Consider the following 25,748-nt stretch of genomic DNA (forward strand, 5'->3'; position numbering starts at 1 on the left):
CCATGTGACTGGATGCTCTGAAGAGGTAGGGAGTGGACGCTGGACAGGCAAACTAACAGGTGTTATCCGTGCCATCCATGGGTCTGGAACGTCCACAATATTAAATAAAGTGAAGGACAAGTTGGCAATCAAGGAAACGGAGACTGAAGCTGTCTTTGAAGAGGCTGATAGAGTAATGATTCTCAATCTGTGAGTCCCTACCCCCTTGGGGCTCAACAATGTTTTCACAGGGGACACGTATCATGTATTCTGTATATCAGATATTTATTTATTTATATTATGATTCATAACAGCATCAAAATTACAGTTATGAAGCAGCAATGAAAATAATTTTATGGTTGGGGTTACCACAACCTGAGAACTTGTATTAAAAGGGTCACAGCATTAGGAAAGTTGAGAACCACTGGTCTAGAGGATGGTAGAGTGGGATGGATAGGGAGGAGGCATAGCAGAAGCAGGGGAGTGATGAGATAGGGGAGCATTAAAAGTATTAGCTTCATGAGCAGGGACTCTTGTCAGAGTCCTGAGCCACATGGGTAGAACCCTGAACTCTATAGAGCCTGATTTCCCTGAGGGAGGCAGACATGACAATACCCCCTCACATGGTCATCTGAATATGATACAATACATGGTGTCTAGCAACTCTCAAACACCCAGCACAGCTCAGCTGCTCCTGTTGTCATCACATTGCAGAGGCTGGTCTATCAAATGTCATTAGCCCTCATCAACGAGACTGGGCATGTGGCATGGTTTTCTGCTCCTCATCCTATGATGTGTGTTCTTATAATGTCCACGAGACTGGCCTAGAAACATCCTCCCTTACCTTAACCTTTCCCTCCAGAGGCGAGAAACATGGTTTCATCACCTTCCGGTGTTCAGAGCACGCTGCCCTGTCCCTGAGGAATGGCGCAACCCTGAGGAAGCGCAATGAGCCCTCATTCCACCTGAGCTATGGAGGGCTCCGGCACTTCCGCTGGCCCAGATACACTGATTATGGTAAGAGAGCAAATCCCAACTATATTCTAGTGAGTCCCAGAACATGAGGCACAGTGACGAGTTCCTTTAATGGCATCTAGACTGAGGACCAGTCTGAACATCAAGTTCCTGCCCGTTGTTACTCCACCGCAGCTTTGTCTGTGGTTGCCATCTTGATTATGTTCTGGCCTCTGGTCCTGTGAGTGACTCTAACCACACAGTCATGTCCTGTTCCTACATGAAGGTGCAGTCTGCTCTCAGGCTCTCAGTGGCAGCATGGCTATCCTGCCTCTTAACATCCATTCCCTAGTGACCCTTCAGCAGGCAGCAGCTTTGCCGTTAATAGGTGGCAGTGTGCCTGTACCATCATCATGCCATTGCCATTTGTGTACAAGTTGGTGAAATCCGAAGAAACGTGACATGGAAAAGAGTTATTTGTACAGGAGCCCATGGTAGCCTTCCTGATACAGCACTGAGTATCCGGGGATCTAGGTGGGTCTCAGGTCGGGCGGCCCACTCCACCTGGCTGCAGTCTATTATGAGAAGGTTTTCCCATCTGTATAAGATAGGTTTATTAGCATTCTTCTGTGACTGACTAGTAACAGTGTATTGAGTTGGTGGGAGGGTTTTGAGGAACATGTATTTCTAGGACCTTCTAGGATATTGGCTAGAAATGAGTTGTAGGGTGTTCTGTTCAGATACTCATTGTTCTACAAGGCCACTGAAGCCATGAATGAGATCTTGTCAATATGGAAGAAAGGTCACAGCAGGATGACCATTGATAGTATGGTGGTACCCATTCCTGCACTTTGACACCCTGGCCATCCCGGCTCCGTGAGGTCCACTCTCGGTGGCAGATTTGCTGGTTGGGATTGAGTTTCTTACCAACTTACCTCTCACTGATCCACAGATCCCACATCCGAAGAGGTCCTTCCCTCATCTGGGAAAAGCAAGTATGAAGCCATGGATTTTGACAGCTTACTGAAAGAGGCCCAGCAGAGCCTGCATTGATATCAGCCTTAACCTTCGAGGAATACCTCAATACCTCAGACAAGGCCCTTCCACTATGTTTACGTTTTCAAAGAAATAAGTATATGAGGAGGAGAGCGAGCCAATGAGCGAGCGTGAGAGAACACACGTGAGAGAGAGAGACTTGAATCTGCTGTCGTTTCCTTTAAAAAAAAAAATCAATGTTTACATTGAACAAAGCTGCTTCTGTCCGTGAGTTTCCATGGCGTTGATGTTCCACTGCCACTAGTGTCCTCGCTTCCAGCGGATCGTCCTGGGTGCACCTCAAAGTGCTGTCAGTCATCCTCTGTCCCTCCCGCCCGCGCCCGACTGACTTCCTTCTGTAGACTTGAGCTATGTTCCCCATAACATCTTCTGTCTGTAGCGTGTGATATGAAATTGTTACTTGTGAATAGAATCAGGATTAGAAACTCATTTTTAATTGAAGAAAAAAAAGTATATCCTTAAAACAAATGTATTTATGGCTCAGATATACTGTGCCTGGGGTTATTGTATTGCTTCCTTGATTGTTTAACTATGCACTGTCATGAGGTGTTTGCTACTGAGCTGCGCTGCTCCCCTGGCTGTGTAGTCCTGGAGGTGCTGGGTGGCCACTAGGTCCCCAGGAAAGATTGGGTTGCAGTCACAGGTAGGAAGAGTGGAGAGAGGTGTCCAGGTGTTCTCTACCAAGCCCCTGTGTCTTTTATTTTATTTTGAGTGAGTTCTACTCAAGCTGTAATGAGAATTCCTTCCCTGTGCCCAACTCACACTTGGAGAGTGTGTGTCTTCAGAGCTCAGAGCCATGAGTGCCTGTAGGGAAAGAGGACAGTGCTCTGTGAGGTGAAGGGTCTTACCCAAGGTCCCGTGGCCAGGCAGCGTGCAGAGCAGTGACCCACACCATGCCTCCTGACTCTGGGCCCCAGCCTGCTGTAGTAGTTAGCAAAAAGATGCAAAAGTCAGCGGCTGGAAGAGTGGAGTTAGCTGAGTTGAACAGTAGGCTAGAAGCCTGGTAGTCGCTTATTGGAGAATTAGGTCAACAGTTACTCACCAGCATTAAGGCAAATTCAAGCATCATTCAGCAGTGGCTCAGGTACCCCTCTGCTTTGATCCTTCATGTCCCATGACTTACCCTGCCTGTGGATATCCCTCAAGGCTTTGAGACACCTGCAAGTGGTACACAGACTTCACCTAGGAGCCGTCATTTTGGGCAGGGAGGGCAACTGGTAGCCCATCCTACATCCTACTGCTGTCCTTACTGTCCCTCCTCTGTAAAGGTGCAGCGTGAGGAGTGTATAGATTGGAGGTGGACAAAGCACTCACAAGGAACATTCACAGTGGAGTCCCCTTCAAACTGTTCTTGACCATTGTCAAAGCCATATCCAGTGTGGGTTCCTAGGGGCCCTTCATGAGGGAGAAGCAGCTAGTCAGAATATCCACTCTAATGCTTCATATAGATCAGTTCCTTCTTGGACTTGTGACATTTTCTTTCTTATTCCCCCGCCCCTCAATGTTCTGCCAAATGAGAAAGTTTGAAAGTAAATGACTCATTAAATTAGCCAAGCTAAATTAATCTGCTGTTAATACCAGGCTTATTCCTTTGAGAATTGGTAGGGTTTTTTGTTTTGTTTTGTTTTTAAAGATTTCCCAAATACCCCAGTAAAGAAAGTGAGCCCATGATCTTATGCTTGGTATTGGGAATAATCTCTACCCATAGATAAGGCTGGAGGAGATTGGCTTTAGGAGAAATAGGGAAACAGACTATCTGTGTGTCAAATCCATTGGCCTCCCTAAACTCAGTTTCCTTTTGTGTGAAATAGACTGAGGGGAACAATTAGACAGCAGATGACTTAGCTTCTGTAGTCACAGTTATGACTCCCACATCCTTGGTCAATGCAGACATACTTAATTGATCATAACACTAATTTTTTTTTGAGCCTGGTTGTGCTATTAGAATCTTCAACACAGTGCTCTGGACAAAGCATTACTAATTGGTTGGGTTTAATTTATTTGACATCCTGATCTTGTGGTAGTCTTTGGAAGACTACCATTGTAGAGCCATGTGCTGGCTGGTTTTTATGCTGACCCCATCCCTATCATGACCTGATCCCTGGGGGAGGTGGGGGGGCGGTGGCCCTTGAAGTCATTACTTGGCAGAAGACTTCCCAATACTGCTAACACAATGGTATAGAGAGGGGAGGGTGGAATAGCAAACAGGGATATTACTGGAGAAGGTGTGGCTTCTAAGGATAGATCCAAAAAGGGACTTTTCACAGCACAGACCCAATCGATCTGAATTCCTTTATAGTTGTTCATTGCCTAGCATATGGTAGACACATGGAAAATGGGGTATAGGTCTTCAATGGCATCCACTAAAACTTGGGCTCTAATCATGGCAGAAAGCAAGTGTTTACTGAAATTACCCGATGGAAAAGAGAATAGATTTAATATGGAGAGCCATTTGAATTCTGACCCCACCAAGACCTTCTTTTGTGGCTTTTTGAGTCCCTTCTTCCTGGGCCTTGGAGTGTAGGTGTTGTCCAGAAAACCCTAGGCTCTTCCTATTCGCTTCCACAGTTACACTGAGCCAGATGATGGTTGCTGGGGTAAAAGAACAAATTCTTGGCAAACAATAAGTCTCTCTCTCCCCAGCCAGGGTTAACTGGAGCTGCTCAGTCACTTCACTCGAAGTCACTTAGATGTTAGCTCTTGAGCAAAGCAGAGCTTTGAGCCTGGAATTGGTGCCTGATATACCATCAGTCATGCTGAGAGCTGATGCCCACCAAGGGCTTCTAGTATTGTCCACTTACCGTCTCATAAAAACAGGCTACCAGTTCTGCAAATGACCAGTCCTGTAGATGATCTCTCTCTGGAAGATTCACTCGGTGCTGCATATAACTTACCAAGGAGACTGTCAGGCCCCTCCAAGACCATGAGTCCATTTGGTCTCTTTCCCATTGAATCAATGAGTAACCCAGAGGGAGCAGCTGCTATTGGCAACCATCTCATTGTAACTGTCCTAATGTGTCTCAATGATGTTTACGTGTGATTGCCATACAGCTTCCTACACTGTTGGCAGCCGCCCAGGGAGGGCAGGCTCCGTGTCATCTCTGTGCTGTGCCGGTATTTTTCTAGAAATGTCCAATCCAACCACTAAGTGGAATTCTTCCATCTCCTTCCTCAGTCAGTACAAGGCTGAATCAGAGTCCCCTCTCTCGGTGTGGGGGGACTCTGGTTACCGAAGGAAAATGCATCAAATAGGTAAAGAATATGAGTGGATGGAATGCAGCTAAGGTCCCTACTCCCCATCCCCCTGACATACATTGTGGCCTCCACGAGACAAATGCTCTGAGTCAGGAAGTGCTCATCCTATGTCTGTGTCTATCTGTTGATCTTGTATCATCTGGTGAACAGCAAGACTCCAGGGGTGGGAGAAGTGCTCCAAGACAGCCACAAAGACTTAAGCCTTCAAGTCCTAATGTGGGAAGACATACAGTAAGATGTCCTTTGTGACTCAAGCCTTACAGGTCAGTGTTTTGGGTGAAGATGTGTTATGCCTGCCATGGCCACTGTGCAGGTAGTAAATGGAGAGAAAGTGTGGGCGGCTCTTTTTGCATGGCCAGCTCTATTCAGGGTCTGTCCCAGTCTCTGAGGTCTGTTCACCTCTCAGCTGACCCTGCTGCTGCAGAAGCAGGGCCACCTCTCTCTGAGCCAGAGTCACCCTTACAGGGTGTGTGTAGTGATTCACTGAGGTCAAAAGTATTGTTCTTGACATTTGATTTTTAGCAGTTGAGATCAGCTTGAGAAAGCCATATCCCAGTGTCACGTGTGACAATGGAAAGGGATTGGGTGTGTAATAGTAAATAGTGTGAACCTGTTGGTTTCATTAGCCAAAGAAAAGGGATCCCTTCACCCTTCTCACTGGGGCAGAAGGAAACTAACCACTACTTACGTGCAATATGTTGACACTACTCTCCAAATCCCTGAGGGTTTTGCATACAGGAGATGAGCTCCAGGGCTGTTTGAAGAGTCTGGGGATACAGGGTAAGTGCAGGGAGAGCCTGGGATAAAAACTTTCATGTACAGAGATGGCCTTGGCCTAGAACAGATGAGAGTGTGGGCAGGATGCCCCTGACACTAGCTGCCGAATACCGGGACACCCGGGGAAGTAGCTAATCAGACACTTTGCACTAGTCAACGAAAGCACTTTGATAAACCTAATACTTTAGCCTTGCCCTACATTCTCCTCTGGCAAATATGTGTATCCTTTATCTGTGTGAGGTGCTGTCCTAAAGGCTGGGTGAGGGGATTAGGAAGGGGGCTAGTGTGGGGAAGAAAACGGGCATCTTCCAAAGCAGAAGCCATGAGAGCCTGCAGTCCTTGGCCGTCCTCTTCACTAGAAGCCCAAGAAACATAAGGATAGGGGTTTACATCTTGGTACCCACTTTTGTAAAGACTAAAAAGTAGCCCAGCCAATTGCAATGCTTTGTGGAGCAATCATTTCACTTGCTGTCTGACCTTCTGCCCTGTTCCTTGAGCTAGCAAGTGAGGCTATCCACTGATAATAGCATTCTCATCCCGGAGCCAAGCAGAACCCAGAGTTCCACTCTCTGGCTAGCTCAGGGTGTGTGTTGGTGGGTGAGGGGCACTTTCTATAAGGTCATCAGCCTCCAATAGGATGAGATCCACATAGTCCTGGCTAAGGTGCCTTACATGAAGAGGCTAGCTTGCCAGGACAGACCCAAGCCATAGCTTCTTGTGGGAATGGTAAGGAATTAGCCCTTGTTGATAACTTACAGTCTTGCATTAACCTTGTCACCATCCCCACCGAACAGCTTTTAATCCGAATGTTGTGACCACTTGGCCGTCTCTTGCTCGCTTGCAGACAATACTAGCAATACACTTGTTTTCCCCAAACAGCGCAACTTAGACAGTTTTCACACGTTGCTTTCAAATGACTGTAAAACACATGGGATAACAGGAGGCATGGATCACACTGCATATGTTTAGGGCAGCTTTTGTTTTTTAATCTTTAATGGTATAGCAGCAGTGACCAAGCCTTTGGGATTTGGGGAGACAGATTTTCATGAAGCCATTTCATCAGAATGCCTTGCACATCGGAAGGAGTACGGACATCCAAATACCCAAACTGAGGGGTTTGCAACATAAGATTTTGCAGATGGTCCATCTCCACTGTACAACAGCTCCTCTGAAAGGTATTCATGTGGCTCCAACCCCTCCGTGCCATATTGTTTTTTTGTCAAAGGATTCTCCAAGGAAGCCTTAGCAAGCCTCCTTGCTCCCTTTTTCTGGCCTTGGGTAGTGTCCTTGTGATGGTAATTAGCCAGCACTTTGCCTTATCAATGTGTGGTCACAGTCAATGACTGGTATTGACTGGCCACCAAGATGGAAGGCAAAATTAAGTTCCTTTGGTTAGTCACCATGCCGGCCAACATTAACTTGGCAGTGAAATACAATGACCCAAGTGAGTTGTCTTATGTGTTCAGTACCAATTTGGAACATCAGCAACTACCTAGATGCCTATGTAGTCCGGGAAATATACTAGTTATCCTGTGGTAGAGGAGATAGGGTTGAACCCAGTATCCAGGTGTTCCAGAGGGGTTTACTATAACTGCAATACTGGCAGCCAAGCTGCCAACCTTGTTAAGTGAACCTCTGCTAGGTGGCTTACATGGTACCTTTGGGACAAGTAAAGTTGGCTATAAGGATTGGGGGAGAAGGGGCCCTGGCCATGACCTTTGATATGGTCCACTGAATAGCCAAACAGGTTTTGTTTTGTTTTCTTAATTTTTTGTGTTTTGTATTTTGTATTTTAAAATCTTGTCAGATGTTTTTATGTTAGGAATAATAAGTCATAAACTGCTCCCACCTTGGTTTCTGAAGGGGTGTTCTGATTCCAGTTGCAACAGGCTGGAAATCTCATGGGAAGCATGGTCTGGGGAGTACATGGGACAGGGCAGTGGAACGCACCTGGGTTTCTAGGTGGTTGCTGGGGAAGCTGACCATCCGGAAGTCCACAGTGTAGTCTATTGCAGAGATTCACACTGGCCTTCTTGTCTCCTGAGTCCTGTTAGCACTGACCTGAGCGAGTGCTTCGATGAGAAGTCACTGCTGAGGTTAAAAGTGAGGCTCCCCTGCTCCCCAAGCCCTACGTTCCAGGAGATGCTATCAGTAGCTAGCCTTAATCGACCGGGCAAGGTGGTTCCTGTGCTCCCTTCCAGCAGTTCCAAATCTTGGACTCAAAACCCTTTTCTCTTAGTGTGACCATGCAACCTAGAGAATTTTGAGCAATAGGGAGCCAGGGAAAGCCCTGGCTCTGTGACAGGGTCAAACCAGGGAATGGCTAAACTTGAGAGGTTTTGTCATACCCAGGATACTATTGTAGGGGGCATTATGTATTAGGGAGCTCAACAAGGTAACTGTAGCCTGGGGTATGTGAATGTAAGGTTGTGTTTGTGGGTGCGCTCGTGTGCGTGTGCGTGTGCGTGTGCGTGTGCGTGTGCGTGTGTGTGTGTGTGTGTGTGTGTGTGTGTGTGTGTGTTACATTGATGCATTTCTTGAGAAAGGTGCAAGAATTTCACCTATACAGAGGGACACATCTGCTTTATTATTTATAATAGAAGCTAAATTTTAATTTTTTAAAGGACACTGCTAATGATTGAAAATCGAGTTTTTAGTTTTGCTATTTTTTTTAATTGGTAGAAGATTTTTATATATTTTTTTCCCATTTCGTTGGGTTGTGTCCTTATTTATATAAATACTTTATCCATGAGTGGCGAGGAAGAAGACTTCTTTGCTCTTAATTATTGTGGTTGTCATTGTCCCTATTTTATTTCCAGTGTGATTTATCTGTCTTACCTTCTAAATAAGAAACTGTTTTCCTGTATTTGTACATTGTCAGATTCTATAGTTTCGTAGATAATTTAACCAAATTGCTCTATGTATTATTATTCTGTGAGTATAAAGTTCTATTTTAACGTCTGTAAATACTTCAGAACTGGTTTCTTTTCTCGGCTCCTGCTGGGAGCTATTGTTTACATCACAAAAAACTGTAGAATCTCTATGCTCATGTACTGTAAATAGTGAAGTGATCTGCTTATAAATAAACTGAACAAATACACTATGGAAATTAAAAAATGCCACCCACAGCCCTACCCTGATCAGGGGTGTCTTTCTTTATTGTTCCTGTGACCTCATTTTGTTGGGGGGACAATCTCTTCACCAAAAGAAGGAGAGAATCCAGATCCAATCTTCCAGTCTTGCCTCAGAAAAAGTCCTGGCAATGTTTAGTTTTTTGTTTTTTGGGGTTTTTTGTTTGTTTGTTTGTGTTTTTTTGTTTTGTTTTTTATTTGCCCAGTGCTTCGAATTGAATCCAAGGTCTTATGTGCTGGTACCATGGTGTTAGTTAGACCCCTGTACCTTCTTATTTTCATCTTAAGATCGAGTCTCACTAAGTTGCCCAGTCTAGTTCAGAACTCACTATGTAGCTCAATTTGACTTCAAACTTATAATCCTCCTGCCTCAACCTCGTGAGTAGTAACGGTATAGTTATAAGCATGCTGGGCTGCTCTCCCAACCTCTTCAGATACAGGGACAAAAGCCAAATGCATTAGGGCAACTTCTCTTCCAGTAGAGTCATCTCTCCTCTCCTTGCCACTTAATGACTAAAAACACAGCATGCTTAGGAACAAGCCTTTGCTTGAAAACCAGTGTCTTTTGTGGCAGAAACTCAATTCAGGATTAAAAGACCGAAGTCCAGGCACATCCCGCTGTCACGCAACAGAAGGGCAGGACATGTGCTCCCGAGGCACAGACAGATCTGCAATGCCAGTCACAGGATGTGTGTGCCACAGGCAGGGTTCTCTAATCTTGGACATCTTCTGGAAGAAGGCCAGGGACCTGGGCTGTAACTTGACCCAGCCTCCTACCCTCTCTGGCCTTCAGTTTCCTGCTTTTTTTCAAAAGGGGCCTCAGAGTAGGCTCGTGTTTCATAAACAGTTTGAGGGAAACTGTGCCCTTCCCTCTCCTTGAGGCAGCTGCTTTGATAGGAGCTCCTGCAAAACCGATCCCCATTTTGTGGGGGAAGACATGTTTAAGAGATAGCCATTTATGGAAGGCAGGCCGGTGTTGTGCACCACCCCGGGGATGTGTGGAGGTGTTAACAGAATATGGAGCAACTGACCCTGTCTCTGCAGCAAGTCACTGGCAAAGGGGAAAGAAATGAGTACTTACAGGTCACAAGAGCCACACCAGCTGCCTGTGCCTACACACAGTGCGGGTGTTGATTAGCCCAGCTAATCTCACAGCCGATGAGTAGACCAAGGTCTGAGCCTCAAGTTGTTAGAGCTTTTAAAAGCTGGCGGTGAGAAACAATAGGAATGAAGTTTGAATTTGAACAAGTATGGCAGATATTTTTGGCAGTCTTTTGTACATGTTAGTGTATTGACAGTTTTTGGGTTCTTTTGCTGATTTCATCAGTTTCAGTTGTGTGGGTACTAACTATGCCAGGCACGGCATACTTAGATTTAGTCTGTTTTTAAGCCAAGAGGGCCTCTTAGTTGAACGGAAGATCTCCAACTGAAATCAATGGAGAATTAATTCAGGAATAAAAAGTGGATCTTAAGCCTGGCAGTAATGGTGCACACCTCTAATCCCAGTACTCGGGAGGCAGAAGCAGATGGATCTCTGTGAGTTTGAGGCCAGCCAGGACAGGCTCCAAAGTTACAGAGAAACACTGTAGAGCCTAGGTGTTAGCATTCAGGCATTTGCATTGGCCTCCTCTCAGGGACCTAACAGGACAGTCATCAGCTGCAGCCACTAAGTAGAGCACTCCCTGTGCACATGTGCTATATCCCCTCATAAAAGGGAAGCCCTTTTCCCTTCACTCTTGCTCAGAGGCAGCTTCTGCTCCTCCCAATAAACCTCCCATGTGAGTTGTATGGTGTGACTTTGTGGTGCCCCTTGGCTCCAACCCACCAAGGTCGCCTTCCTGCTGCTGCTAAACTACTACATTGGGGCCAAGACTCGTCAGGCTCTCTTGGTGGCACCTCGGGCCCACAGGCAACTGGAGGCACGCCAGGATCTTGTACCCAGTCCACCTGCAACAGGCTCACTTTCCATCTAACCAATCACTAGGCATGTCACCCAACACTGGCAACAATCGGTAAGTCCCCCTTCTCCCAGTTGGGAGTGACGGTTGAGCATATGTTCTTGGAAGTGGAGGAACCCCCAGCACTGTCTTTAAGGCTACAGTTGACCCTCTACACTGACACCTCTGGCCATTTTCCATGAGTGAGGCTTAGCATGGTTTCTCGCCCTTTGACCATGTTCACAAGCCCTGGTACCAGGTGACCATATCTTACTCAGGCTCTCAGCCCTTGGTCCCTGTTCTTGGGTGACAACATACTAAACAGCTTGTGCCTACTCAATCTGATCCTCCCTGGATGCCTAGGACACTAGGATATTCAGGCCTTGGATCTTCTTTTTCTACCTCACTCATGGGAACTGTGTCCTCGACCATACCTCCAAGCCCTCCCCATCCCCACCACCCCGATGCCTTTTAGAGAACCTCAGACCTCTATACTTAGCACCTGACTTAAGGGCTTCTAAACTTATCTGCCTTTGCAGCCAAATCTGGCCCTGATACCTCTTAGATAATCAGTCCAAATGGCCGCCTACCAGCAACCTGGATCCTGATATTATACAGGGCCTTTGCAACTACTTCCCGGGTGTCCCGGTATTCGGCAGCTAGTGTCAGGGGCATCCTGCCTTTGATAGCATAGGTGGAAGGAGGCCCATGTCCAGGCTTTCTCTTACCTTAGCTCCAAACCTTCCCTCTGCTCTTCCTGTTCCCCCACTCAGCTCCTCCTAGCTATTAAGTCTGAACTAGAGGAACTGTCCACTCTTTTTTTTTTTTTTTTTTTGGTGGTGGGAGTTGGGGGGAGATTAAGACAGGGTTTCTCTGTAGCTTTAAGAACCTGTCCTGGAACTCACTCTGTAGACCAGGCTGGACTCAAATTCACAGAGACCTGCCTGCCTCAGCCTCCTCCCTAGTGCTGGGATTAAAGGTGTGCGTCACCACCACCCAGTCCTGTCTACTACTCTTGACTCTGCTAACAAGTCTCCACTTTACCAACCTCAACTCACAACTGCTCCTCCTTCAGCTCCTTCGGTCTCTCTTCCTCTCCAGCAACAGGCCATTATAACTGCCCGACTCTGGCATCCACCTTCACTCCAGCCTTTAGTTCCCCAGTTACTTGTTCCTGCTCTACTGAAGAACCCCCTGCATCTCTCTCTACCCAGCCCAACCCAGTCACAATTCTCCCTTTGTGAGAAGTTGCTGGGGTGGATGAACTGGTTAAGGTACATGTCGCCTATTCATTAAGTGAACTTCATCAAATAGAAAAAACAAACAAACAAACAAAACACAAACAAACTGAGGTCTCATACATCTAACAGTTTCTTTCATTGAAGAATTTCAATATACCACCCAATTCTGTAGTCTCACCTTCAATGATATATGTATGATCCTAACTAACTGCCTCCTTCCTGAGGAATGCAGGCAAGTTTGGGAGCAGGCTAGAACACATGCAGATGAAATTCACCAAATTAGAGCAGCACACGGGCTGAGCTGAGGCATTCCCTGACCAAGATCTCCATGGGACTACAATACCCCAAGGGGCACTTTAGCTAGAGATCAGTTTACAACTTACCTCCTGGTTGGACTCTGTAAAGCTGACCTTAAACCAGTAAACTATGAGAAACTCCAAGGAGTCAACCAGGACAGCGGGAAAACCCGTCGCAGTTCCTAGAACACCTCACAAAGGCCCTCTTACAGTATACCAATCTAGACCCTGAAAACCCAGAGGGCAAACAACTCCTCATGACCTATTTCTTTCCCCAGAGCTTCCCTTACATTAGGGCCAAACTTAAGCATCTGGAGAGAGGACCCTACACGCAGAAGTCTTAGCACTGGCCTTTAAGGTGTACCATGGGAGAGATAAGAAAACTTGCAACAGAAATACCAAATGCTGGCCAAGGCCATCCAGCCAGCTTCGGCAACTTCCCATGGCCCCTAAGGCTCAAGGACCACTGGGTCTCTCCCTCCAGTGTGGTCAGGAAGGTCACTAGACCCAGGCCTGACCTAATCATTACAGGCCACCTGGGCCATGTCCCAAGTGCCATCAAAAGGGACATTGGGCTGTTGACTGTCCCTGAGTTCCTCATAGCATGGGCATATCAGATGCAGATCACCCTCCAACCAACATTTGGGCCTGGCCATGGACAACAGAAAAGGCCTGGGCTCCCTTGGCCTGACCACTGTCTTCTCTGACAGGAAGCCCTGGGTAGTCATTACAATATCCAGGTGGTCCATCTCCTTCCTCCTGGACACTGAGGCCACTTACTCAGTCCTGATGGAGTTTTGGGGACCCACCTCTCCTTGTTTCCCTATTGTCCAGGTAGGGGGACAGCCTTACCAACCTCACCAGACCCCACCATTCAATTGCATTTTCAGGGGTGTTTCTCTTACTCATTCCTTCCTGGTGGTGCCAACTTGTCCCATCCCCTTACAGGGAAGGGGTCTTCTAGCCAAAGTGGGAGCCGCTATTTCTTTTGCTCTCCCCATTTGCCTGACCCCAAACTCACCAGCAGCCCCTCTCCTCCTCCTAGCCACCCAACCTGCTGGTTCCAACATGCCATTTCCTTTGCTAGCCTTCCAGGTGGACCCCAAGTCTGGGAAGCCCCAACCCCCTCTGTGGCTAAACACCATTCCCCTCATCATCATCATCCAATTACATCCTACCTAGTACATCACCCAAGCTCAGTACCCACTCCCACTCCAGAGCCTCAGGGGGCTTAAACTTATCACCTCTGACCTCCTAAAAGACAAACAACTTCATCCCATATCTTCTCCTTTTAACATCCCTATACTTGCAGTTAAAAAGCCCAATGGAATCTATGACCTGGTTCAAAACCTCCAGCTCACTAATTCTGCAATGATCCCACTCTATCCTGTTGTGCCTAACCCTTATATACTCTTACTGCTGGCTCCTTTTGCCTTTCACCTTTCTTATCTCTTGTCTCTCTTGCCGCTTTCTCTTCCTTGTCTCAATTTTCTCTCTTTCTTCTCTTCTTCCTCTTGTCTGCCTGCCCCTCTCAAGCCTTACTCTGACGTGGCTTCCCACTCTCCCTCTTCCCCTTTCTCATGAGAGACACTTGTCCCACCTCAAGGCCTTTACCACCACCCCCCACCTGAAGACAATTTTCCTTCGTGCACATCAACCCAAACAGGACACTGCTCCTTTAAGTTTCAGAGGACACTGAGATCAACTGCCTTGACCCCAATTCCAGAAAAATGAGGCTTCACCCTGCAGCCATACTCAACTCTACTGGGTTGAGAACCCCATGAGATACGTAGACCCTTTCCTCTCTGACCCATCTTCTTGTTCTCCTATCTCCACTAATCACACCATGCTTCATCAATTTCTTCTCTATGTGTCTCCAACAACATATTAAGAAAAATCTCTAATCAAATAACTGATCAGCTATTTGTTACAGGACTATCAACCATTAGCCACAGAGTTGGAGAGGCAAGACTACCAAACATGTCTGGGTGGTGAGAACCAACAGCACCCCAGAAATACCTACGCCACTGCCCAGACTTAGAAAAGAGACTCACAGATTTCAACATAACTTTTACTATTCCTTTATTTAGAAGGTACTCACTCTACAATGACTGCCCTCAGTAATCAACCACCTGTGTCTCCTGGTAAACTAGATAGAAAGTGCTTTAAGGTTTGTTTATGTGAGGATATGAAAGCTTAAGTGGTGATAAGAAGAAAGTGATTTGGGGCATATAAAACAATGGAACATGTCTCAGATTTCTTTCTCTTGCTATGCCACTGTTATAGAAAGACTTCAAAAGTTCATAGTCTTAACATTAATCGGTAGAATTCCGATAAGCAATTAATCTAGCTCTGGCAGAGAGCCATTACTATTGTCATAGCCACAAGCTCAGGACTTTAAATTCTCTTTGGTTGTTTTCTAACTATAGATTTAAAAGTGCCTCTCATTGTGCTAAAAACTTCTGTCTAATCTATATTTACTCCATCTTCTGGACAGAGGAAAGAGTGTTAATGCTTTTAACCAGTCATGCTTGGGTCCCCTATGACTCAAAGGCATGCATGAGTCTACTACCTTTTCTACAATGTGGATTTCAATATAGATTACAAATAGTGGGAATGCTAATGTGTCCAAAACATCTCTTTTTGTAAACTCAAAAACTTCTTGTGTCCTCCAGGGAGTCCACTTGAATCTACCCTGAACAGGTCAGATGTACTACAGGTAAGTGCTGTCAATAAAACGCCTAAGTTTCCCAACTTACTGCCTGTTCCTGAGGGTAAGCTCTCACCCACCTTTCCCTGGTCTTTGGACTGCCCTCCCTCAATTACCAGGACTTAAGAAAAACATTTCCCCCTAAATTTAACTTTGTCTTCTGCTCTGCCAGAATCTTGCTAGGTAGGTCCAAGCATCACTTAATCTGCATCTGGGACAGCTTCAAAGTTGCAAGCCCCAAGGTTCACAGACTGCTTCAACTAGACCTGCACTTTCCGAACACGGGATGGTCCTACAGAGCCTGCACAGTGAGTGAAACAGCTAGTTATCCCAGGACTTGGCCAGCATCCCTGCTTTCTCAGGTCCCCCAAAAGATGCTGATGAGCCCAGGACACCAGGAAGCAGTCTCAAGAACACAGCACCATCATTCCTGCCTCACCTGCTACCCCTTCCTTTTTTGTTGTTGTTGTTTTTGTTTTGTTTCTTGGTTTTTTGAGACAGGGTTTCTCTGTGTAGCTTTGGAGCCTGTCCTGGCTCTCGCTCTGTAGACCAGGCTAGCCTTGAACTCACAGAGATCCGCCTGCCTCTGCCTCCCAGTGCTGGGAGTAATGGCATGCGCCACCAACGCCCAGCTGCTACCCCTTCCTGTTTCCTCACCTTTTTATAATAAACAAAAGGGAGGAATGTTAGTTAGCATTCAGGCATTTACACTGGCCTACTCTTTTAGGGACCTAACAGGAAACTTCATCAGCTGCAGCCACTAAGTAGAGCACTCCCTGTGTGCTGTACCATATTCCCTCATAAAAGGGAAGCTCCTTCTCACCCCTCCTCCCCTTTTCCCCCCAACTCTCACTCAGAGGCTGCCTCTGCACCTCCCTGCAGCAAACTTCCTGCATGAGTTCTCCTGTATGGTGTAGGCCCCTTGGCTCCAACCCGCAAAGGTCGTCTTCCTGCTGCCACTAAACTACACTAGGGACCTGGAGCTAGAATGGCCTTGCACAGTTGACCCATGTTGGGCAAGGTGGCCAGGCTTTTCCACCTCAGGCATAGGTTCCCTTGAGAAAATGCCGAATATCCTGCAACTAAAGAAACCTCTGGAGGAGCTGTCTGCTGAAGCCCTCAGTTCTCCATTTGTGGCACCTCAGAATAGTCCACAGCTGGGCATGAAACGTTCACTTTCTCCATGTGACCAGGAACTCCCTGTCCCTTTCCTTAGTGTTGGGATTACAGGCATGTGCTGCCATGCCCGGTAAGCCATATGACCTTTAAAGATACTCACTTCCTCTAAAGACTATAGAAGAGTGAAGTGGTATCTTTCAGCTAAGTCATGGGTGGTAGCGAACACAGAGGTAGGGAGCCTGACAGTTTAAAGTAAGCCTAGGCAACATGGTGGGATCCAGAAAGAAATGAAGGAAGGGAGAGGGGAAAATTGAAAATGAATGTAAAAACCCATGAAACAAATATGACCAAAGCTTGGTGTTCAAATCTGGAGATAAGTTTATGGGTATTTGATGTATAGGCCTCTACTTTTGAAAATCAGCAAAAACTTTTATAATAAAATACCAAATTATAAGAACTTTATAAGAATTATAAGAACAAAAATAATTAAAGTAAGTCAGTATATGAAGTCTAGAGTATTGGACCAAACTCAATAGATATTTCAAGATTAAAAACAACCTCTAAACCAGGCATGGTGGGTGGTACATGCCTTTAATCCCAATACTTGGGACGCAGAGGCCAGCCTGGTCTACAGAGCTAGTTTCAGGACAGTTAGGGTTATACAGTGAGTCCCCCTGTCTAAAACAAAACAAAAAACAAACAAAACAATGTCAAAAAACACTTGATGATATAGATGCTTGCTGTATTTTCCATCAGCTCTCAACTCTTGATTCTTTAACTGTCCAAGATGATGTGTGGCTTTCCTGGGTGACCTCGTCCTTCCTGAGGGCTGTGCCACCTGCCAGCTACTGGATACAACAGGACTTGGATGCAGGTGCGCCCCCTGGGCTGGGGTTTCCTCCCGGCTGGTTCCCGGAAGCAGCTGTGAAGGACAGGAAAGCACACAGTGGGTCAGAGGGAGCGCTAGTAAACTTGCCTTTGTTTGGACAAAGCTGAAGGCTTGGCATGAGCAGAGAGCAGACTGGGTGGGGAAGGGGAGTCAGGGTTAAGGGAGAGGTAGGAAGGTGTCAGGAGAAGCAGAGGAACCAGAAGTGCTTCCCCACTGACAAGCAGCACAGGGTGACAAATGGCAACCATGGCTCAGAAGCCTGTGAGACGCAGCAGGCTGTGGGAACTGACATGGGGGAGAGAAGGCCAAGGGATAAAGAAGTTATCATTTAGCTTCAGCCACTAACATGCAGACATGTTTCCTGGTGTGGCCAGATCGTGACTCTTTAAAAAGAAAAGGTGAAAATCTGTTTTTGTTTTGTTTAAATCTGGGATATCCCAACTTTAAAATGTGAACAGAAATTTATATTTTAAGAAAAATCTCCTGGGCTAGAGGAATAGATCAGGGGTAGAGCACTTGCTTAGTATTCATTAGGCCCTATGTTCAATTCCCAGAACTGCTATTTTAAAAAAGGAAAAACTGTAGGCCCTGCGTTTACACAAAGACAGTGTTTGTAATCGCTAAACCCACCCATGATGGCAGTGATATATAAGATACCCTGGGGAAGTAGCAAGGGTGTCCCCATCTTCGAAACTGTTCTTTTAAATCACCCCCAGCCTACCCATAGAAGAATTGGGGATCAACAGTGTGTGTGCTCAGGCAGTCGGACATCGTGTGGCAGGGACATGAAGCTAAGTTTTATGAGGAAGTAGAGCACACAGACAATGAAATGACAAGGCAGCGGGAGGGAAGGATGGTGCCATGTGAGGGGAGCTGGGACAGACAAATTCCTTTTGAAGCCGGGGTCTTGAAGTCTCTGCTCTACCCAATTAACTTCTCTTCCAGCACACAGCCTCTGTCTCTCTGCCTCTCTGTCTCTGTCTCTCTCTGGTGGCATTTGTTAGTGGGACACACATGCCACAGCATGTATGGAGGTCAGAGGACCATTTTTGGGAGTCAGTTCTCCCCTTCCACCCACTGAGGCAAGGTCTCTGGTTTCCACTGCTTTGTGTATCCCAGGCCTCTGAGCTCTCTCTATCCTTCTGTAGAAATGTTCAGGTTGCAGATATGTATGTGATTCTACCTGGCTTTTTACGGGACTGAACTCAGGTCATCAGATTTGCACAGCAAGTGCTTTTTTGATCTAAGTCATCTTGCTAGCCCTTTCTGTTGTGGTGGTGGGTTTTTTTGTTTGTTTGTTTTGTTTTTTGGTTTTTTGTTTTTGTTTTTGTTTTTACGAGTGTTCAGCTGGAATCCCCAGCTCACCCCTGCTTGATCTGCTTATTCCTCCTTCTCCAAACCCTGCCCTCTCAGAAAAGCCACCAAAATCCAGTTCCACAGCGGCGGCAGCTCCTCCACTGAAGCTGCTAGCTGCTCAAGCCCCCACCTAAAAGTGTTATACTTGGGCACAAACCCAGCTTGTAGAAGATATGCCATCAGCTGGCCTTGTACCCACAGGGTATTTAAGCCCCCTCCTTTAGACTGGCTGTGTGATTTCTCTCCTGCCCACCTCCCCATCTCTGGGGGCTGGAGGGTCACCCTGGAGTACTTTGCCCAAATAAACTTGGTCTTGTCCTTTTTAATTTGATCTGGCTTACTGCATCAGTGGAGAAACCTATCATCGGGACTACACAAAACCTATCAATAAGAAGGCTGCCCTTGAACTCAAAGCATTCTCCTATCTTAGTTTCCTGAATGCTGGGATTATACAAGCATGTGTCCCTATGCTCAACTCTACACAGACCCCTCCCCATACATGGTCGTGTGTGTGTGTGTGTGTGTGTGTGTGTGTGTGTGTACATGTACATTCATGTATATGAATGCAGGTATGATCATGCCATGGTACACATGTAGAAGATCAACCAACAGCCTCAGGTGTCTCATCACCTTATTTGAAACAGGGTCTCTTGATGTTCATTGCAGTGTATTTGAGGCTACCTGGATTGTGAGTTTTGGGGGATTCTCCTGACTCTGCCTGTCTTCAGCATAGGAATGTTGTGATCACACACACAGACACACACACAGACACACACACACACACACACACACACACACACACACACACACACACCTGACTTGAAGTGAGTTCTGGAGATCTGAACTCAGGTTCTCATGCCCATGTGGCAGTGATTTTACACACTGAGCCATCTTTCAGCCTCCACATATGGTTCTTTTTTCTTTTCTTTTTCTGGTTTCTCTGTGTAGCCCTGGCTGTCCTGGAACTAGCTCTGTAGACTAGGCTGGCCTCAAACTCACAGAGATCCACCTGCCTCTGCCTTTGCCTCCCAAGTGCTGGGATTAAAGGTGTTCACCACCACTACCCCACACATGGTTCTTAATGTGGGCATGGGCAGACCAACTCTGGGCTCAGCCCTGGGTGCAGAGGAGTGGCTCTGAGGCTGCCATTAATAGTTTCACAAGTCAAGTACACTTCGAGTTCAAGGGAGATCTAGTAGTATACGAGCCAAACCTCATGGTGGTAAAGCTAGGATTCAAAAAGACAAACAGCTGGAAAGTCGGCTTCTAAAATTCCTTCTAACTGAAAATTCTAGGCACAATGTCTGCAGTCTTGGAATCAGAGTCTGCCTTATGTTCAACTACGGATCCTAGAGCATCCCTCAGCCTCTATCTAGGGACCAAATTTTGCCACGTTCTGACTGCGTGGTTTGGTCATAATACTTCACCTCCAGCAGTCTCAGTACCCTCCCAAACAGAACAGAGACAATGGTCCAGGCCCAGATACACTGCATGCTGAATGGGTGCCTAGCCAAGGTTCCACTTGGCCTCTTCTGCACACCTTGCTTGGCTGCCTGCTGCTTCTGCTTCTCCTCCTCCAGTGCCTTCATCTTGGCCTCATACTCATCAGCCAGTGCCTTCCATTCCTTGCGGTTGTTGGTTATCCCATCCAGCATGGGTGTAATTTCCTCATGAAAACGGGAGAATTCCTGAGAAGTGTGAGAGGGATGGAGGAAGTGAGAAACAGAGAGAGACAGACTATAAAGCAGGGGCATTGCCCTAGGACCCTGGCTCAAGGTGGGGTGTGTTCTGCCTGGCACTGGTGTGAGCTGCCCCCTCATGCCTGCTGACACTAGGCAGCCCCTCCTTTTCCTGCTTGGAGCCTTCCCCATGGCCATTCCTTCAGGGTGAAATGTAAGTCTCAGTGTGCCATTCACTGCTCTTTTATCCTTTCACTATCGGGAAGCCCAGGCATCCCAAGACTCACTTCATGAATGTTTTCTCCTGTCTGACTTCCTATAACTGTTCTCTTTCTCGAACATCCTATCCTTCCCCTTTTCCCTAAGGTCCCTACTTCCCTAACACTTCCTCAGGGAAACCATTTCTACCCCCCCCCCAAGGCAAACTGAGTCCCCGTTGGATATCTTCAAATCCCTCCTCTAATCAACTCCCACTGCCTGCCTCTCCCAGAGGATGGCACCTAGAGATGGCAGGAACACTGGCTACCTCATCCCCTCAGTTGGTTCTGGCTTAGCATAACCAAAGTTTATAACACACAAATACCTCATAAATACCCACTGAATTAAACTGGGTTATTAAGATGGTTCATACAAATTCCTGCAACTCTAGGGACTGCATAATGCCTTGGGCACAGTATACTGCAATCTGTGGGGCAATTTATTTCCTTGGGTCTTTTGAGTCCCCCACCCCATAAGGGATATCTCATCACTCTTGCATTGAGTAGGTGAGAGACTGGGTTGCAGATTGGCAAAGTAGATTTGCTGAAGTGAGGAAGGTCCATTGCAACAGGGGCCAGTCGGACCTACTATGCCCAGAGATGCTGGAGTTGTGGGCTAGGCTCTACCAGAAGCTATGTGACATTGGAACAGTCACTGCCAAAGCTCACTTTCATCTAGAGAGTAGGGTAGTAACAGCACCTACCCAAGAGTAGTTGGGATTAAGTCAATAAATGTGATGAGGCCCAGCATCCCCATTCCTAACACTACTGCTGGCAGTGTGAGCATCCATCATGCTGTCCTGTTGATGGAAGGGCCCTCTGTTGTCTGTGTGACACAGAGAGATACTGGGCCCCTCTGGGGTCATTTGTTGTTCTTCCCTGCAAAGGAACTACAGCTAATACTGTAGAAAGCTCTGGCCTGGATGTTAGGTGCCCCAGCTCAAGTCCTGCTGCATAGGTAGGTCCAGAGATGCTAGGCCCTGCCATTTATCATCTCTGACCTCTCTCTCCTCAAGTATAATGTGGCCAGAAGAAAAATAATTAATGGGAGATGGAGTAGGACATGGTAGTGTAGTGACATTATACTAGCACTTCAGAGGTGGTGACAGGAAGCTGATGAGTGGGAGGTCAGCCTGTGCAACATAGCCAGACCATGTTCAAAAAACAAAGAAGGGCCAGGTGGAGAGTGGAGATGGGTTTGGCAGTGGTAGGCCTCTCAAGAAGAGAACTAGCCTGGACAAGAACTCCAGGAGAAATTCTAGCTTTCCTTTTTATAACAACATTGTGTCCATGAAAGTGTGCTTATTAGCCATTTGTCCAATGAGCATTTTTTTGAGCAAGTAGGAGGAACCAAGCTCCAGACTTCATCCAAAAATACCTACCATCTCCCCCTATAGAGCTGACCTGAGAACCAAGTGCCACTGGAGGGAAAATTTTTTCTGCAAAGTGTCACATGCTTGCCAGGGTTCCTTATTCCCGCTGTCAGCTGGACTCTAGGAAGCCTACCTTATAGACAAAGGTGCACACAAAGTCAATGAAACCAACTTGAAGCTTAGGGAGCTCATCTGCCTTGTTTCTGTCCATCATAGGCTGTCATGAGAGAGAAAGAGTTAATGACATGGGGCAATCGTAGGGACTCACCCAACCTAAGAAATATTCTTCTTTTTTTTTTTTTTAGCAGCAGACCATTTATAAACATAAAACTTTTATTGATAGTATAATACATATTCTTACAGTAAGTTATTGTGCATGTATATATGCAAAGATATATATACTTTCTATGGGCTTTAAGGTAGAATTCATGTGCCATAAAATTCTTTCACTTAACATGTGTAATACATGTCTATTAGTATGTCCACAAGATGACTCAACCATCACTACATTCTGATTCAGAACACTTTCAGCCTCGCAGGACCCTAAGAAACATTCTTGATTAAAAAAATAATAATAATAGGAGTAGTGGTACAGCCTGTAATCACAAATTCAAAGTCATCCTAGATGCAGAGTCTGAGGCCAACCTGTGATGTGTGAGACTCTGTTTTAGTAATAAAGTACTAAACCCACCAAGCTTCCAGATTTGACTAGCAATTTGGAGAAATATAGAATATAGAGGAGAATGTGTTAATGAGTATACAGAATGTAAGTGACCAAGCCAGAGTGTGGGAAATACTATACAAACAAACAACCACTATATTTAACAATGGCCTAAAAGTGGAAAGGGGGGGGATGAGGAAGGAGAGAGAGAGGAGAGGGGAGAAAGAAAAGGAGGCTAGGGTGGCCTGCCGATGCTTCCATGATGCTTCAGAGCTGGAGCCTCACTGTGTGGATTCTGGTTTGGAAAAATCAATGGAACTCTTTTTCTCCATCAGAGAAAACAAGCAGAGACTGGGAGTGAACCAGTTAAAGTATTACTGTTGATGTTATAAATGTGGCCCTAGCCATGTTTTTTTTTTATCTGTAATCAAATCTTCTCTCTTAGCAATAAAGTGTTTAGGAAGAAATGGCCAAGTCTGGGATTCACATAAAATATCTCAGCCAAAAGAAAAAGGGATTGGGGGAGCATTGGGCAGAATAGGTAAAACAAGAACAGCAACTTTTGCTAATTGTTGACTCTGGCTAATGGTACAAAGAGATCACTAACTATTTAGTCAGCATTTTAAAATATTAAGAGAAACAAAGAAGACAGTGGTGCCGAGAGCAATGTACATTATGACAGCTCCCGAGGTTTCAGAGACTATTAGTAAGTGGCCTAGAGACCATTCTTACGCTATTTTGGCAAAGAAGGTGGCTGCTTTTTGCCCTGGTCCTAAAAATCTGCCTGAGGCAAGGCAAGCAAAGAGAGGACAGAGGAGGGAAGATTACAAATCCCTGGGGCCCTCAGTGTCCATTTCCACACTTTCCGATAATTCGGTGACCCAAGCACCCTTGGCGCTCTCACAGTTCAGTACGTCTCCCATCAGTGGTTTATCTTTTTTATTCATCCTCTCCAAGCCTTCTTCCTAACTCCACCCTTTGGGGACAGTTTCTAACTGCCAGAAGCCAACTGACTGACCTGGCCAAGTCAGCTCTCTGTAGTAAGATAGGTTCCCAGATAGACAGACCTCCTGTAGCTGGCTCTGGGCAATTAGAACGGAGCCAGGGTAAATGGCCCCTACACCTCTGTTTCAAGAGCAATCAGTTTTGTGTCCACTGCTCAAGTCCTACTTAGCTGGGGGAGCTAAGGACCAACATGTTGACCATAAGGCCCTCAAGCTGTAGAGGGGTGAGAAGTGGGAGAGCATGTGTTTCTGGTCCCCATTCTGCTATCAAGGAATGGGGGCTAGGAACCATGTGCCACCTCAGAGAACTACTGTGCTAGTAAAAGCTCATCTGAAGGTAAGGTCACTCAGCCCTGTGTCATTGGTCACATCTCTGGGTCAGGAAGAAACTGTGCTTGCTGACCCCTTCTCTACTCACAATGGGATTCTGTTGCAGCACCGTGCGCTCCAGGTCACCTTGTTCCCAGAATTCAGCAGCCACCAGCAGAGCCACCTGCAACAGATGGACCCGATCACATATGCAGAGCCAAACCCTGCTACCCCCACTCCCACCTGACTTGTGCTTCAAGCTCAGCAAAAGAGGAAAGCCCATCCCTTCCCTGGTACTCCTGTTTGTCACTGGAGACACCAAGAGTGTGGAGTTGGGCTAAAAGGGTCCATCCTCATTAACTGTGGTCAGCAAGCGGGGGTGGGGGGGTGGTGATGGCGCACACCTTTGATCCCAGCACTTGGGAGGCAGAGGCAGGTGGATCTCTGTGAGTTTAAGGCCAGCCTGGTCTACAAGAGCTAGTTCCTGGACAGCTAGGACTCTGTTGCACGGTGCTGCAACAGCGAAATCCTGTCTTGAAAAGCCAAAGATAAATAAATAAATAAATAAATAAATAAATAAATAAACAAACGGTGTTCAACAATATTGAGGCCCCTCTGCCAGGACAGAAAGTGTCCATACCTTGCTTTGCACCTCCCAGGGCTTGGTGATGGCTGAGAGGTCACAGGCTGTCATCATCATGGCCCTGCATATAGAATACTCTCTGTCAGTCCAAAGCCAAGCTACAAACATCAATTAACTCAATTTCCCTCACTTTCCTCTGCCCGCTCCCTAGTAGGTAACTTGACCATTGTGTGAGGTAAGGGCTCACTCACTCCCCTCATTGTATCCAGAGTTTCAAGTCAGAGGTTGAATCCTCCCTCTGTATATAATCAGAGGTTCACCATCAGGCTCTCTTCTCTAAGCCTCTGTTTTCTTGTCTGGAATGATAGTGGTGCTTCCTTCATAGAATAGACACAAGACTAAATGAGATAATGAACTTGAGAGTCAGCCTGTAGCACCCAGATATGGTCTCTGTGTGTGCAGTAAACACACTGGGTATCTATTGCTGTTGAGATCAGGTTGGGCCCTGCTCCAAGATACAGAATATTATATAAACTGATATCTCAGGCTGGACCTTGTCCTGAGTGACTCTATCTTACAGAAGAAACAGGATGAGCCTGCACTTTGCTGGACACACACAAGCATCATTTCCCATCTAGCACTACTTATAATGCACAGATTGATAGTTTATTCCCAAATGTAAAAGCGGTGTTAGGCTACAGAGATGGCTCAGTCACCAGAATGCTTACCCTGCAAACATCATAAGGACCTGAGGTTTGGTCCCCAGCACCCATACACAAAGCCAGGCACAGTGAGATACCACTATAACCCAAGCCCTGCAGACAAGAGAGTGGGGAGACAGGAGTCTAATTCAGTGCTTTTTTTTTTTTTTTTTTTGAGTGCTGGGATCTGAACTCAGGTTTTTGTGCTTGCTCAATAAGTACTTTACTGTTGTCTGAGTTACATCCTTAGCCTCATCGACAATTTTTATAACTAATCATCTGTATATGGAACATTTTATATCAGCTGGTCTAGAAGGCCACTTGGGTCACTCATAAAAAAAACATTAACAAGTTTAAATAAAATCTTTAATTATGCAACGTGATTTATAGTGGGTGAATCTTAAGTGGATAAGCTCTCAAAAATGTGTACATTTTGTAGAGATACCTTAGTGCTTTATAGTAACCTCAGAATGTGTATCCT

General features: G+C 46.2%; 2 protein-coding genes across 3 annotated transcripts in view; one reads left to right on the plus strand and one right to left on the minus strand.

Moving 5' to 3' along the window:
- Ppargc1b (PPARG coactivator 1 beta) overlaps nucleotides 1-9,149 on the plus strand; it is a 113,081-nt gene extending 103,932 nt beyond the window's left edge. For both annotated transcript variants that reach the window (XM_027402796.2, XM_027402797.2), the window contains 2 exons: nucleotides 842-996; nucleotides 1,886-9,149. In XM_027402796.2, the coding sequence (XP_027258597.1) occupies nucleotides 842-996; nucleotides 1,886-1,986 (256 nt within the window). In that variant the 3' untranslated portion in view covers nucleotides 1,987-9,149. The remainder of the gene's footprint in view (nucleotides 1-841; nucleotides 997-1,885) is intronic.
- A 7,912-nt stretch (nucleotides 9,150-17,061) lies between these two features.
- Nucleotides 17,062-25,748, minus strand: part of Pde6a (phosphodiesterase 6A) — a 65,672-nt gene continuing 56,985 nt past the window's right edge. Inside the window, exons 18-22 of the mRNA XM_027402631.2 lie at nucleotides 24,624-24,687; nucleotides 24,093-24,167; nucleotides 22,143-22,226; nucleotides 20,241-20,388; nucleotides 17,062-17,377 (exon numbers count right to left, since the gene is read on the minus strand). Of these exons, the coding sequence (XP_027258432.1) occupies nucleotides 17,301-17,377; nucleotides 20,241-20,388; nucleotides 22,143-22,226; nucleotides 24,093-24,167; nucleotides 24,624-24,687 (448 nt within the window). The 3' untranslated portion in view covers nucleotides 17,062-17,300. The remainder of the gene's footprint in view (nucleotides 17,378-20,240; nucleotides 20,389-22,142; nucleotides 22,227-24,092; nucleotides 24,168-24,623; nucleotides 24,688-25,748) is intronic.

The sequence above is a fragment of the Cricetulus griseus genome, chromosome 2 (assembly GCF_003668045.3).
Source record: "Cricetulus griseus strain 17A/GY chromosome 2, alternate assembly CriGri-PICRH-1.0, whole genome shotgun sequence".
NCBI lineage: Eukaryota > Metazoa > Chordata > Mammalia > Rodentia > Cricetidae > Cricetulus > Cricetulus griseus.